At 45.1% G+C, this 16,356-nt stretch overlaps 2 protein-coding genes across 2 annotated transcripts; both read right to left on the bottom strand.

Annotated features, from left to right (window-relative positions):
- Window positions 1-435: 435 nt before the first annotated feature.
- On the bottom strand, window positions 436-7,604 carry ralbp1 (ralA binding protein 1). The gene is made up of 10 exons (XM_080546235.1): window positions 7,553-7,604; window positions 5,979-6,281; window positions 4,809-5,258; window positions 4,114-4,463; window positions 3,410-3,571; window positions 3,059-3,190; window positions 2,728-2,838; window positions 2,291-2,412; window positions 2,049-2,169; window positions 436-1,884 (listed from the first exon to the last, which is right to left on the bottom strand). The coding sequence occupies exons 2-10, from the start codon at window positions 6,223-6,225 to the stop codon at window positions 1,585-1,587; spliced, it is 1,995 nt and encodes a 664-aa protein (XP_080402361.1). The 5' UTR covers window positions 6,226-6,281; window positions 7,553-7,604; the 3' UTR covers window positions 436-1,584.
- A 1,352-nt stretch (window positions 7,605-8,956) lies between these two features.
- twsg1a (twisted gastrulation BMP signaling modulator 1a) lies at window positions 8,957-16,016 on the bottom strand (the record flags this gene model as incomplete). Its single annotated transcript, XM_080546249.1, has 4 exons — window positions 8,957-9,138; window positions 9,697-9,960; window positions 11,541-11,640; window positions 15,891-16,016. The coding sequence occupies 4 exons, from the start codon at window positions 16,014-16,016 to the stop codon at window positions 8,957-8,959; spliced, it is 672 nt and encodes a 223-aa protein (XP_080402375.1).
- Window positions 16,017-16,356: the final 340 nt, after the last annotated feature.

The raw sequence follows: 16,356 nt of genomic DNA, 5'->3' as shown, positions 1-16,356 counted from the left end.
AGTAACTATACGGCGTAGGCCTCTATAGTTACAGCTCCTTTTTGTAGACAGGAGTGAAGCCAAGAGAGAAGAAACACAGTCAACAAGCATCACTCGGGAAGGAGGAATTAATGCATATGTTGTGTTAAAGCTTGTCTAGTCTGATTAGGTCGGTCGGCGAGTAAGAGAGAAACTATGTGCAGCAGAAGGAATGTAAAAATATACATTTTGGATGTCAATTCCCAGGTATTGATGTAGGCAATATGAGACTGAGGGGGTGGTCTGGTGCTCAGTGATTTGTTTAATCGTTGTGAGAATGTGTAACACTATGATAGACTGATCAACAGATAAGGGATAAGAAGTACTTTTTACCCCTGTTTCTTATGTTTCTAGAAATATGTTTTCAACAGATGATAAATAATGACCATATTGTTTAGATTGATACTTTATTTTTTCACAGCATCATTCTGTCTGAAACAATGAGAAGCTACAAAAGCCTTTAACAATAGGAAAATAATCTCATGAGAAGAAAAGCTAATGAGCCACAACTAGCATTAATCCATTTAAATCACAACAGATTAATAAACAAAAACATTCAAATCACGTCTCATAACAACAGATTAGTTTGAGTTACCTTGATGTTTAAATGCTGTCACAGACACACTAGATTTCCCATGAAGATCATTAATTATAAAATAAACCGAACAGAACAGAAATGACAAAAACATAATAAGAGCTTGAAAATACAGTATGTTTCCAATTTTACAATAATGTACATGCACAATTGGGCTGTGCCTTTGCTTTACCCATCACACCGATTGAACATGGACAGTGAGATAATAGCACATTGTAGTTGTAAAAGGTCAGAGCCGACTTATCCTGAAATGATTGACTTGTAATCTTGACCTATACCCACTCATAACAGATATCATAACCCTGTGGCATTAAGAGATGCAATAATGACTTTTGAGTTCACTATTCGCATAATTCACAGGTCAGCTATGAGGCACGTTACCGTTAAGTTTACGTTTGTGCATCGGTATTCACACAACAAGAGCATCTACAATATATATATATTACTAAATGGCATGTAATTTAAAATGTATATATTTGCATGATTAGTCTCCCATATCTTCCAGAATACTATGTAAATATATAATATATAGACCAATCATAAATTCTTCATTATTCAAAGAGCATCCGTCTTCTTAGTGGTTCTCTAGAGAGCAACTTGTCCAGTCTCGCAGCTTCAGTTATGGCACAGTGGTTGCATTCCAAACGTGTTAATGTTCCCATTACGGGAATGGGGAAAGGAGGAATTATAAAGATTGAACTAAGTTGGTTAAGTTATTTTTTGAGCCTAGACGACTAAAAGCTAACACTTTCATAACTTACAGGTAAGGTGCCTACCCCTCCCTTCCCTCCTTCACCACCTCCTAGGTACCCCTCCTCTCTTCCCGTCCCTAATGTACAGGCTTGGCACTGAGGATGTTTCTACCCTGAAGAATGGTTCCTTCCAGTTGCTCACAATGACTCTGTAGGGCTTTGAACAGCGGTAGAGATGTGGTATGGAGGCCATTGTAGGACAGGGTTGAGGGGGAGACCTCACAGGTTTGTCTCCCTCCTGTCTTTGCTTGGCGAGGGTTTGGGGGGATCCTTGGCCGGTTTGCCATTGGCTGGGACAGGCGGATCTGTAGCAGTTGTCACGGCAGCGACGGAGCGTTTGGTCTGCTCCTCGTTCCTGGCCTCTGGACTGGGCTGTGTGGGCGGAGCCTGTTCGGCGGGGGGCTGGACGCTCAGTTCCTGCTGCAGCTTGTGGCTCTGGAGGAGGCGGAGCTGGACGCGCAGCTCCAAGATGGCCTCCTGCTCCTCGTGGATGGCCTGGTTCAGGTGGGTGTTCTTGTTCTGCGGGAAAACCACACCAACAGCAGGTCAGGAGCACTCTTCAACAAACTGAATTATCGATATATCTTTATTATCTATTGTTGAGGCAATATTGCAGTACTGTTGAGGCCACCTTGCTCTCCCTTTACCTATCCCTCTCCCCATCTCTCTTTTATCGCTCTTACCTCAAGTTCCTCGTTCTGCTTTTGGAGGTCCTCCAGGATCATCTGTAACTCCTCCTCATCTTCACTCTCGCTCTCGCTGTCTGACGAGTACTCCTCCGTCTCACTGCGACCCTGCTGCCGGCTGCAGGGGAGGCAGGGAGAGATGGGTTTAGTGGAGGCAGAGTTATAGACATAGACAACTATGAGAGAGACAGGGACCCATGATGATGATGATGATGTCATGGCTGCATTTAAACTCTGACCTCTGTATGTCTGCGATCTCAGCGCGCAGCCTCTCAATCTCCTCCTTCTCAGTGGCTATCTGCCTGCGCAGCACCTGCTCCAGAGAGATCAGCTCCTCCTGCTCAGTCAGGATCTCATTCTCCTGAGGATGGAGGGAGGATACAGGATCGAGAGGGAGATGGAGATGAAGAGAGACAGAGAGAGAGAGTAGTTGAATCTCAAAATAACGTACAAGTAATACACAGTGAGTTGGACGGGTGATCAGAAGATCATGAGTTTAAATCCCACCTGGGAACACCGCCACTAGTGTGGCCCCTGAGTAAGGCACTTAGCCCATTACTCCAGGTACAATCTGTCATTGTAAGTCGCTTTGGATAAAAAAAGCGTATGCTAAATGGTTAACATGTAAATGGAGGAGGGTGAAAACCAGTGGAATGGATGTCATGAAGCAGCGTACCTGTGCCAGTAGGATGTTGACCACTTCTTCTTCATTCTCCGTCATTTCCTCCTTGGACACGTCCTCTTTAGACAGGCTGGCGATCTCCTGGGCTATCTTACTCTCACACTCCTGTCAGTCCACAGGGGAGGTGACAGTGGTTAGAAAAGCTACATTAGTACAGAATCAAACAAGAGGGATGAGAAACTATGACAGTTTTTTTTTTTTTTACAGTCTACTTCTACTCCCCATTGTACTTACATTTTAGAGTAATAAGAATTGTGGGTAATGTAGTGGAGAGTATGGTTAAAACTGAAAAGAAATAGCATTTTAGCATTATGAGTGTATTTGCCTGTCGCTTGGCCTCCCGCAGTTTGCGCTTGAGAGCGGTCAGGATGCGCTGAACCTCCCACAGTCGCTCCTCTTTAGAGAGGTCCTTAACCCCCACCAGGAGATCTCTGTGCAGGCAGTTCAGCAGGAACTCCTGGGAACGAACACGAACATGAACACACACACGAACACACACACACACACACAATATAAGAGGGGAGAAAACAAAGCTGGACAAGTATCCGGTGCTTCCCCCTAAAATAATCCCTCCATCGCGAAACATAAAATGAAGTCTCGACACTTTGCAGTGCGCCCGATTACCTCCCCACCGTGAACGAGGAAGAACCGTGACGAGAGAAGCAGTGAACCCCACCTGTCTGCGGATCTCCTCCTTGATGCTCTCCTGGGTCTCGGGCAGGGCCGGCATTGTGGCCATGTTGGACCAACGCAGGGGGCGAACCACAGGCCTCAGGACCACCTCCCCGAACAGCTCCCGCACGTGGGTGAAGAAGACGTAGAGAACCCGGTTCCCGATCTGAACGAAGCAAAAACAACAGTGGTGAACGATGAGAAGAGACGGCTACCCAGTTCGTAGGGGTGTTCAATTGATCCAGTTCTGCTGCCTGCTGCTACGGGTGGATACAGTGTAAGTGGAGCAACCGTCGAAGGTCCCCCGGTGGGAATACTCCAGCTCTTCACAAGTAGGCCAGGGTTCCACCAATGGCTCTCGTCACAGTAAAAATAACTTCGCTAACATTGTTGCTATGGTCTAAAATCAATAGTATTTCATTTTTCCTTCAGGTGTTTTTTTTTTGCCGCAGCCATCTCGCTTGAACTCTCTTGTTAACCCCTTTATGTCTTATGTTTTCAACAATCTCTTTTCTTATCTATCTTACTTAGTTTAGTTTCTCTCCATTTCTAACTCCACCTATACTGACTGTCCTGTCTTTTTTTCCTTCTCCATCCCCAGCATTCTCCTCCTCCTCCTCCTCCTCCTCCTCCTCCTCCTCCTCCTCCTCTCCATTTCTAGTTCCTCTTCTACACATCTTTTCTCTATCAGCTCTCCTCCTCTCTGACCTGCACTGTGGGGTTGAGGACGATGGAGATGTTCTGGATGTTCATCTTGGTGTCGGTCTCCCTGACGATGACGTGGTCCATGTGTGTGACCAGCCAAGACAGGATCAGCTTGCTGCCCGGGGGCACCTCCGTCAAGAGCTTCTGGAACTCCGTCACCTTCTCCGCCTCGGCCTGGCGCCCGCAGGCGTCCTCGAAGCGCTGGGCCAGCTCGCGGGCCAGCAGGTTCTCCGGCAGCTCCCTCAGGTACTGCTTCAGCAGGCTGGCCACGGTGTGCGGGTCGTACTCCTCCAGGCAGGGGCACTCCTCGTGGTCGTACGCTGCCTTTAGCTCATCTACCTTGGACTTCATGCCTGAGAAGACGGAGAGGAGGAGTGGTCTTATATGGGTTAGCTTAGCGGTAGCACACTGTTATTAGTAGTGGGCTCATTAGGGCTAAGACTGTGATGCTATGATCAACATGCATTGCTACAACACTATGGGCCGGTTTCAGAGACAAGGCTTAAGCCTAGTCCTGGACTAAATCACACTTTCAATGTAAAATCTCCATTGAAGATGTTTTTTAGTCTAGGACTAGGCTTAAGCCTTGTCTCTGAAACCGGCCCTATATGTTTAAATTATTCGTGGGTCACTTCAGTTGAGACATTTTTTTTTTTAGACACACAGGAACTGTTAAGAGTCTTTAGAGCCGTCCATACCTGACACACGGTAGATGCCCTCACACTTCATGCCGTAGCTCTCGATGTAGTCAATACACTCCCTGAAGACGGCAGGCAGCTGAATGCCGTCGTAGAGGGCCGTCCTCTTGACCGCCTCGGCGAGGGGAGCGCCGAAGATAGGCCTGAGGAGGGTGGGGACCTCCGGGGGAGGGTGGGCGCTCACTGGCTCTGCCTCGGGGGCGCTCGGCTTCTTCTTCTTCTTCTTCTCCTTCCACTGTTTCACCACGTCCGCGGCCGTCAGGTCCTTGGACTTCTTGTCCTTGACCTTGTCCTCCTTGGGTCCTTTCTCCTTCACCTTGAAGTCCTTCTCCTTCTTCTTGGAGAAACTGGGCTTCTTGAACACGTGGATGCCCTTGGAGCGCTTCATCTTGGATGGGCTCTCCGCCTCGTCTGCCGAGCTGTCCTCCTGGAAGGCGGCATAGCCCTCCGCTGATGAGCGGAAAGAAAGAAAAGAGAGATAAAAAGAGCAGAAAGAAGGTTAGGTTACAGGCAACATACTATCCGTCTTTCGCGCGCTGCTACCACAGACCTCTCTATGGTTAAAAAAGAAGGACAAAGAGAGAGGGAAGGTAGAAGAGGAGGGGGGAGAGAGGGGACGACGAAAAGAGGTCAGCCACCAATTTTAGCACAAATCCCTCTGCACCTTGAAAATTTCTCTTTTTTTTTTCTCAACAAGCCTAAGAGTTGTGATATTTCCTCATTCCTCTGAGGGAACTGCGACAAACTGGTGACAAAGATCGTTAGTAGCCTGTTGCCTCCTCAGATCACTCTCACTATAGCGTGTTTTCCCAGCTAGGGACTCTTTTAACGGGCCGTTGCCTAAGACACACCTTCACTGGGTACTGGGTGTGCCCTCAAACTGTCCATCTCTTCCTCTCTCTCCATGCCCTGGGACAGCTAAAATTAGTCATGGAAAAACCATGATAAAAGAGATAGGAGGGGGACAATATTCCTCATTCTCACTCGACAAGGGCAGTTCTAAACAAAAGGCATTGAGGTACTGCTATTTTCTTTTTTCTTTTTAGAGTGGTTTGACCTAAACCTGCACATGGTGGTGGGGCAGTCTTATAAAACACATGTCATCTTGTTTTGATTAAATACACCTCATATGGGAACAACACATGAATGTAAGGTGAGTCTGGCTCTCACTTCTCTTCTCCTTCTTCTTGAACTTGTTCTTCTTCTTGCCGTGTTCCTTGTCGTCGTCGGAGACGGCATCTGGCTGCTCATGGTGGTGGCCGTCATGGGGGGGCGACGGTTCGCCCGTGCGGTAGAGCCCGGGGAATTTGGTGGGGCTGATCTCCTCTGAGCTGGGGGTGCGGGCCACCCCCCCTGGATGCTCCGCCCTCCGCTGCTCCACTGGGCTGCTACTGGGGGGCAGGAAGCACTCTGTCATGGCTGTGCCGCCCTAGTCTCTCCTCTGGGCATGGACACGTCACCTCTCCATCACACCTGTAGGGGGCAGACAGACACACTCTGTAATACACCACGGTACAATATCATCTTTGGCGGGTGAACTTCTGCAGCATGACCTGTTTGGATTTAGCTTTCTCTTAGCACTTCATCAGGTTCTAATATAGAACAGACTTTGTCACTACTTTTACTATGCCTATTTCACATTAGTAGAATGCTCCTAGCAATACCATTCTAATAACAACTCAATAATTCCCTGGATATGAACAACCGAACAGCAACAATGAAACTACAGGTGCAACATCAATGTCTACCCACCAGGTGGGGCTCTGTTGTAAAAACAAAGATTTCTTTCGGATCTCTATAACGCACCGCCCACCAGCACATTTCAACCAAATCAGATCTTTTCCAGTGTTAACTGTTTTATATCATTCTAAAGGGATGACAATCTACCACTGCCCACAAATGAATTAGTTACTGGTTGACCTGACTCTGATAAAGAGAAGATGGAACCAGCCTAAAAGGAAGTGACAGTAACTTCCTCATCCTATCAGACTGATGTGCAAGCAAAGAAGCATATCCTGTGAAATCATGTTTGGGTCAATCCACTGATCTGCAGCTAATCCCCTGGGCTGCCTTGCTTTGACACATCTCCACACTACAGACCATCAGCCAGGGTTGATGTTTGTACAGTCAATTCAATACAAAATAACTAATGTTCAGCAATAAATAGGCTATGTTTGTAGCCTATCTTACTCTAAAGAAATGATGTAGGCTAGCTCTAGAAACGAAGCTGACTAGCATATTGATTGTTAGAAAATGATTGCAGCAATGTCGAAGGCTTTAGCCACTAAAACATCAATGAATGGATTGATGCCCCACAGCTCACCCTGGCTGATGATGAAAGCACTGACGTTGTGACTCACCCTTCTTCAAGGCAACAGCCACACAGATTCACCAATAACACAGTAATAATCGTGGCCAGATCGTGTCAGATCTGCAAGCTGTCAAGCTATTCCAAGCATCAGTTAGTAAAAAAGGACCAAATGAAGTACAAACTTGTCACCACTTCGCTTTATATTTGAATGGAGGGAGGCCCATATGCTAGCTAGCTAGCTAACGTTACTGTACACATCAACTGATGATTAGTTAGCCATGAAGCTAGCCAGCTATCCGTCATCATGGGTAACAGTGGCACATATTATGTATAATAAATCATCACGAGCTAAAAGTGCTAAGCCTTAGCTAATGCCGTATGTGTTCAAATTTGACTTTGAAAAGACATCGGACGAGTAACTTTATCAACTAACCTGTTCGGTCAATTCCTTAGCGGAGCTTCCTGCTGCCTGTTTGTGTACCAAATAAACCAGCGTGAGTCTGCGCAGTGAGAACCAGAAGTGCTTTATGGGAATTGTAGTTTAGGATGGAATTGAAGGGGAAACTACAATATCCATATTGTTCTACAGTCTGTTCAATAAATCCTATAATATATATATAACCTATTATGTCAATGGTTTAGTCAAACATATGAATAACTGAGACATGTGTTTTTGATCTGATACAATAATGTTGCAATGACTTGACAGCATGCTTACATAAAAAAGGGTGTTAAAATAGTAGCATGACTCTCATCAGAAGCATGTGCTCCTCTTTTGGGGACATAAAATAATCCATTTTGATTTCATAATCTCCTGTAATCTCTCACATTCCTAATCAGGATGCAAGAGGAATCTACGTACGTCATTCCTCCCCAATAGCGTGGCTGTATTCAGAGCTCCGAGGATGTCAGGTCATCAAACATCAAATAATAGAGACAACATTACTTTATTTTTTCCATTGGCAGATGTTTTATATCTCACATCCTCGCCATGCTGAAATGGGGTCATGTGATTCAATGTCATATAAAGACAAACAAAGCCTCATTGTGTGTCTGGCCCGTAGTCTATTGGTGCCAACTGGGCACAGAATCAGTGACTGAACACCCTACAGTCTTTGAAACTGTGCTGGCACCAAAAGACGGGTTGTTGTGTGTCTGTAGCAGTAAAAAGACTGCCATCAGTTAACGCTCTCTTTCCCCTCACTATTAGAGTGAGGCACAGACGTGATTCGCTCGGGCTTGAACACCTGTGAACTCGAAGTATATAATAACAACTTTGTTTGTCCAGGAAATGATGCACTTCCTGACTCTGTAACATTAAGCTAAGATTAGACTGGGTTGGATGCTCACGGGCACCCTGTCTTAAAACTGTGGCTAGTTTACAGCTTTCCCCCCTGGTGTTAAATATATTAACACATGCACTTATCACAAGACATACCAAGTCACCAAATATTTTTTTTATTTGGCACAAGATGGGAATTTACTGGACCATAAATGTAAAAATGCACTATAGACCTTGAGTAAAAACCTATTCAAGACACATCTAAAAATATACAGTGAAATGTGTATAAAAAATGACAGAATAAAAAACAATTTGGTGGTGGAGTGGAATATTTTACAATCTAATTCAGACAAATATGAACACATGTCAGAGACATTTTCCTGTCCTCAGTCCTCTGGTTTGGTCCAGAAATTTGTGACAGCAGCTGGTGAATGCGGGAACAAGTCGTAACAATGTACATCTTTCAGAATAAAAGTCTGAACATTTGGTCGGTTGCCGACTGGTTCCCACTTTCACCAGCTGCTGTCACATTTGGTGCCAGTATGTTCCCATACTTCAGAAGAGACAGTTCATGCACTTGACAGACTTGCTGCCATAGTCCACACACTCCGGTCCGATGCACTGGCAGCAGGCATTGTGAAACCAGCGATACTTGGATCCTCCCATGGATTCACAGTATAGTTTACACTGACGGATGGACACACAGTCGTCAAAGTAGACCACTGTACACATGTTATCTGGGACAGGGAACACAGAAGAAAAAAAAGAGTACACGGGTTAGTTATCCATAACCACATCTTTAAATCCTCATATTAAAGCCTAGCCTGCTAAGAGCAGTCATCATTAACGCCCAATGTTTTGTTTAGTTGTTATTTTTACTGCTGTGGATAATTAGTTTGCTGCGACTAAGTGTGACCATATGTTTTGGTAGGCCTAATGAGTCAACGCCTGGGCGCTGTGGGAACGCTCTCTTATGACTGAGTCTTTTTATAGCAAATAAGTACTGGGTCAGAGGTTCAGAGCCAAACCAGAGAAGAGGAGGAAGAAGAAAGGGAGGAGCAGGTGAAATCCACTCAAAAGCTAGTGACCAACACTAACACTATAGAGAGTAAAAGGTCGGCATCTGAATTTGCTTTCATGTGTTTCGTTTAGTGTAAATAAACTGACTCGTGTTTAACTGACAGTGTTTTACATGTGAAGTTGCAGCTGTACACAAATAGTTTTGTGTTGATGCACATGCTGTTTGACGCTCCATTGCCAAAAGAAGAAGCCACAGCTGTTGTGTCTGTGTTCACTACCTTGAGTGTCGTAGCTGGCGTGAATGCTGTTGCCGGGCAAAGAGACGTTTTGGTGCTGGTCGTCAAGCGTCTCCAGGAAAGAGACCAGGTTTTCGTGGTGGGAGAGTTCCTCTGCAACAGGGAAAGATACCACCATCATGTTGATTGGGGCGTCACCCTCAGTGAGGGCACGGAAGAGGGAAGGGATTGGTCGATGTAATTCCTCCACTGTGCTCTTAGAGGTGGCAGGAGTGTCACTGTAGTTCTTCGGGTTGCACATCCCTAAGAGAGAGAGAGAGAGAGAGAGAAAGAGAGGTGTTAACTGCAGGTCAAAAGATCAAATGATTCAGTAATAAACATGTTAAAACTTCTCAGATTGCATTCAAATAGTTAAAAATAGTGTATTTTAATTTCCATAATACAGTAGTAATTCCTTGAATAACATTCGCTGCATCCTTAGATATCATTTGGCTAACCCTCTAAATTAGTCAAAGTGAATTACAGTTAATGGGTAAATCATTTAATGAAGAGCGTAGTTTGACAGAGGAATTGGATTACAAACCAATCCTAAAAGCAGAGCCAAGACAGCTGTTTCAGATAAAGCATACACATGGGTCTACCCTCCTTTGCTCCCACCCCCCTCCCTCCGTCCTTCCTTCCACCTTCCTTAATACAGACTGTTGCTTTCCTCACTGCTGTTCTGCTGGGTTTCACCCACAGCCCTAACCACTCACAGATACGTACTTCAAAGCAGGTGCTCTTTGGCACTGAAAACATGTTTGGAATGGAAATTTACTTTGGGATGGTCACAGTGCTAGCTATAAAAAAAATGATTTCTCATAAATGAGAAATATATACTTGCTAGAGGCTAGCTATCCTCGGTGTATTGTAAAGGCCTGCCCTTAAGGAATACTCCACCGCCATAACATCTGTATAGCAGCAGCGTTTCAGCACTCACGCTGATCTGCGCTTTTTTATGTCTTCCACATGAAAGAGGTCAGAAAAAGCTTGGTTGTCAACACCTACAGTAATATAGGTCTGTCAAAACAGGTTTCCCTGCACTACTCCCTGAAGTACATGGATTGGCCAATTTCAAGCTCAACCACACCCTAGATGGATTTTGGAAAACCAAACCTATACAGGAACACATCCACAATCAGTTGTGTTAATTGTGTGTCTGAGAGCTGCTAAAACCAGCCTTCCCACTGTGTCCCTGATACAAAGTAGGGTCAAAGTTCACTTGCAAAGGTTCAGTCCCTTGGTCTCTCCTCTGGCACCTAACTCCTTTGATCTCTTGAACCTTCAGGAGACTTCCTGTTCCATGTGGGTGCCCCTGAATTGAGAGACGATATTCACCTTCATTTCTCTAAGTGTAATAAAACCTCATCCCAGCCCGGGGTTCTAAGCACCTGAGAAACTATTTTCCCTCTGCTGCTCCCAGTTAACCTCCAAGCCGAGTCCTCCAACTTCCCAGTGGCCCCTAGTGTGTCTGGCTTTCCTCACCTCACACTCTCTCAACATCTATCAGACTCACACTCCTCCACTGCTGAACCTGGGGCTCTATTGTACTTGTCAACTGGTAGGTTATTCCTTACAAATGTACTCTCTAGAAGAAATATACAGATGTTGCACTTTTTTTAAAATGCCAAATAAAACTGTACACCATACCAGTGCCAAAATGCCATTAATCAGACTGATAAATATGACGCTGTGTACTGTACTGCATGGATCACCCAGGACTACTGTGGACTACTGACTGAGCAATATTGTGTAGTTCTTGACAAATACACTGATTGAGCTGTAGTGGATGTACTCTATATTCCATGTGCGGTATACTTTAATGAATTGGATACGCCACTCACCCACACAATCACAGCACTCTTCCCATAGAGTCCCCAGACAGAGCATGCACTCCTTACAGCAGGAGCAGTTTCCATCGGTAGGACGGCACTGGCACAGTTCCTAGATGGGACAGACACACACATGTGTGTCAGGCAGCATAGCGGAAAGTCACACAGAACATACACTGACACATCGGACTGGTTAGACTGAGACACACGTAAATGACATGTTAGGATACATTTCCGCACCAGAAGTTATGGTGATGGTGGATCTAACCGACCGCAACTACTCAGACAGAGATCGTATCCATGCAGAACACAGACACGGGCGTTGTAAGTATAGGGACACTGCAGGACACCCTCACACCCACACACCCACACTCCCACACACCCACTCACACACACACACACCCACACACACACACATGTCAACACAGAGCCTGGAGTGCAGCGCATCAACACATGCTGTACATACACAGGAAACATGCAATTACAATGTCCCTCAGTATGACAGGAGGTTCTGTCCAGTGTAGCAGCAAACACCGGACACTAACAATTATGTCAGGGCAGCTACATCACATGTACAGTATGTTCTATTGAAGAATGTAACACCAACCACAGGCACAAAGATACCCTCATCCCAGTTTTAAAGGGATATAAACATATACTGTACATGTTCTGGCAAGTGCAGCTCATGAATCAAACTTTATTACACTGTAATTGGTGGTTGGGTGACATGTCGCCGATACATGTAATGTAATGGGGTTCACAATGTTGTGACAAAGTGCATGAATAATGAACAGTCTACAGAGTATCATACTGAAATATCACAGAAACCCAAATCATAACATGTCATTTAAAAGATGAATGAATGCATCTTCTCACACCGCATGCAAAAAGAACATAATTGCGCTGGAGACAGAGTTTGAAGCTATGGTTGAGAGGTTAAGATGGATTCTGTGTAAGGTCAAGAGGGGGTCTCTTGTGTGTGGCTCGACTAGGCCATTGCTGTTCTACAGGCAGTAAACACAACTGTAAGATTGTCTCGCAGAGAATTTCAAACTTCCCCTTTTATACAAGGAAGGCATTGTCAGAGGATCTTCCCATACAACGAGGACCACTTAAACTGATTGTAAATCTGTTCTTCCATCCAATACTCAATTGTAAACAAACAAAGAACGATTTAAATGTCCAAACAGGTTAGGGTTAGTTGACTACAATGTCTTGGGAGTCAAGACAAATTGAAACGAAAACAACAATACCTAAGAAAGACATATAAGCATCTATTACATTCTTTCAACAAACTAAAAACACATTTTGGCATGGAGACTAAAGAGCCAAAGGGGTAAGGAATAGGGCTGAGTTAGACTGGCATAGTGTTCCACTCTCGCCAGCCCTCCTCTCCTGACACAAAACAGAGAGCACATTCCACAAAGTCAAGGTCACACCGATGAAGGAGGGGGTGGGAGAGAGAGAGAGAGCGAGCGAGAGAGAGAGAGAAGGGGGGGGGGGGGAATTGGGGAGAAGAAAACACCTGGTGCACAGAACATGGCTGCTAAGTTCACCCACAACACACTCTCTCTCTCTTTCTCTCTCTCTCTCTCAGTCCCTCTCTCTCTCCCTTCCCCTCTATTTCCCCCCTCTCTCTTTCAGTCCCTCTCTCTCTATTCCCCTCTAGCCCTCCCCTCTCACTCTCTCTCTCTGTCGTCCCCCTCTCAGTCCATCTCTGTCCCCCTCATTCTCTCTGCCCCCCCCCCACCCCCATCTCTCTCTCTCTTTCCATGTCCTCTGAGCAACCATGTCCTCAGCATAAACAGAGCACAGTCAGAGTCAACAGCATGTCATACATTTCATAACCACAGTCTGAGGTCTCTACCTCCCAGCCTCCGATAAAGATCTGATCACATAAGCATTTGTTATGACTCCCTCTCAAGTCGAAGAATGTATGTGTGTACATACATCTCATAAACATAATGTGGTGCGACCTATGGAAGCAGAGAGGACTGTTGCCAATAGAGTCGAACTCTTCTCTAATTCTTCATTATGAAATAACCCCAAAATGACATGAACAATTTCCCCCGGACCACAAAATACACTGTCCCTTACTTTAGCAAAATAAGTGATACCTTTTAAAAATGAATACGTCGAGAGAACACAACGGGGGAGCCGAAGGAGAAAGTGTGTTCGGAGAAAGAGAACGTGTGCTGCCTTGTCCGACAGAGCGCTCGTGTGTAACTTTTGAAGCCGCTGCCCCACCCTACTAGCGGCTGGGCCGGGACAAAAGCTGGCTGCAGTCTGCAGGCCTCAAGTAGCCCTACGGCTCCCTCCGACTGCACACTCAACAGGCTTCGGGGCTGCCTGCTGAATGCTATCCCCCAACCATTTACATTGACATTTTTGGAATTTAGCAGACGCCTTTATCCAACATCGACTCACAAGAAATACTTTGGTAAGTGAATCATCTATCCATCAGTCATCACAAGAAAAGAAAAAAAGCAATCTGTGGTCAGGACAGGACCAGGGGCCGTTGGCAGTTACAGTGCTAGAAGAAGGAATAATTACTTTTTTATTTATTTTTATTTGTGTATTTATTTATAGTAGAACCTACCACCCACTCTCACACTCTCTCTCTCTCACTCTCTCTCTCTCTCTCTCTCTCTCTCTCTCTCTCTCTCTCTCTCTCACACACACATGCACACACACGCCTCCTTCCTTATGACCCTGTCGTCCCCCCTCTCTCCCTCAGCCCGTCCATCTATCCAGTCCTCCCCTGGGGGGTTTGGGGAATTCAGACAAATGAGTTTGGATTGAAGTGAAGCCACTGTGAGCATCAGACAAGCTACCCCTCTAATCACCAGGAGCATGTATGGAGGGGAGGGCAGTGGCTTTCTCTTTCACAGAGCACTATAACTCCAGTCCCTGACAGCAACCAAGCACGCAGGCGTTTAAAGGGTCAACTAAACAAGTCTACTGTGTTTGTTGTCCTAATAAGGTCTGACAGAGGTGATTCAGTTGGAAGTCAAGTGGGTTACACGTAGGAGAAAGCTAGCTTTTAATGGTAATACAGCATTGGAGAAAATGTTTCGGCTAAACAACAATACCAAAGAGCTTTCTCCACAAGGAAAAACATGCACAGCTGACTGACATATATGGTCAATCCTGTCTGACAGTGAGTGAGGTCAGACAGATTATAGGAAACTGGTTATAGGAAACTGGTTACTGAGGTTAACAGCACTACATAAAGATCCCATGGGCTGGGCAGGTCTACTAATTACATATTGGCTCACACACACATATGCACACGCACGTGGGCACGCACACACACACGCGCACACACACACACACACACACACACACACACACACACACACACACACACACACACACACACACACACCAGAGGAAACCTCAGGAAGGAGGTTGAGAGAAGGGTGAGAGACTGAGTCTTCGCAGACAGGCGTCATGCATGAAGGAAAATGTGATCTTATAGAGAAAGTGATGTAGGATAAAATGTCCACGCCCAGGTTTTCAACAGTGAAGATCTAAATTTCACGGTAGACTAGCAAATTATCATTCTCTTGAAGTGAGATATACTGTATGTAAAACATAGAATTTGCTTCCATTCAGGGGAGAATATTGCACCACCAATCCAATTCAATATATTCTGAGGATCAATTTCAAATATCCTTTTCATGGATTTCTACAAATACATTAAAGCAGGAGATATACTGTAAAGGTGAACACAAAGAGAACACAGTTAGATGGATACATTTTTCTAGTCATCAGCAATTTGTTCTGGGAACGTTGTCAAGATTGTGTTCGGTTTATCCGAGGAATTTATCTGCATTCTTCCTCAGTCAGATTCCTTCTCCATTCTCACAGTGAGTGAGAAGAAAAAGCCCCCTTGTTCAAGGCAATACTGCAAATTCTGGGACAAAAGAACCCTACACTGTAAAACATCTACACCTACACTAGACAGTATAATAATAATAATAATTATAATGAATTATAATTCTTATATTCATTATAATTATTAATTATTATACAGAGTAATAGCAGCAATGCGACATGAGAGAAAGATCCCCCAAAATGATATGCTTATTCATTATTGCTTATGAATTGCTTATGTATTACAATTCTTGGATTAAAGCAAATAAGGTGGCAATGACAGTAAAACAGCACAAATATTATTATTGGCTATTTCTAATAACCAAAATGTTTAGAACTCGAATGCACTATTACGGTGCATGTGTACCACCTGTGTGTCCAACATCAGTCAACCTGTGGTAAGCCTTTAAGGGCCCAGAGTTTTTCCTGGTCACTTGGCATGGTCAGGAAAACGTCCTGACCCTATACCACTGCACTTCTCACCTGTATAAGGCACTTGCTGACATCACTGGCGCAGAGGGCTTTGTTGCAGGCGACAGTCAGAGACAGTCCAGACATGAGACAGAGGAGAGCAGCCAGGGCTGGGAGGAGCAGCTGACCCGGCCTCATTCTGAGGGCTCCACAGCAGGGCTCTGTCCACCTGGATCAACAGAGAACACACAGGACACACACACACCAGCGTCAGGGCTGGACCAGGGTTGAGCACTGTGTGTATACATTCAGGCCAAGACCAATAAACAAACGGACCTGACATTGGACATACCGGGCAGACAAAGCATGGTAGCTATTGCCCTATGAGTATACTATGTATGTGAAGTTTGAAGTCATGATAGTAGCCTAGGCAAAAACAATCCAAAACAAAACACAAACTGCTTTGAGGATGGACACATGACAGATAATAGTAACATGTAGTGGCCTCTTTAGTAACAGAAACATTAGTCCATAACAC

Source organism: Nansenia antarctica (genome assembly GCF_963989245.1).
Source record: "Nansenia antarctica genome assembly, chromosome: 16".
NCBI lineage: Eukaryota > Metazoa > Chordata > Actinopteri > Argentiniformes > Microstomatidae > Nansenia > Nansenia antarctica.
Note: the sequence above shows the minus strand (reverse complement) of the source record. Positions and strands in the feature narration are given on the sequence as shown.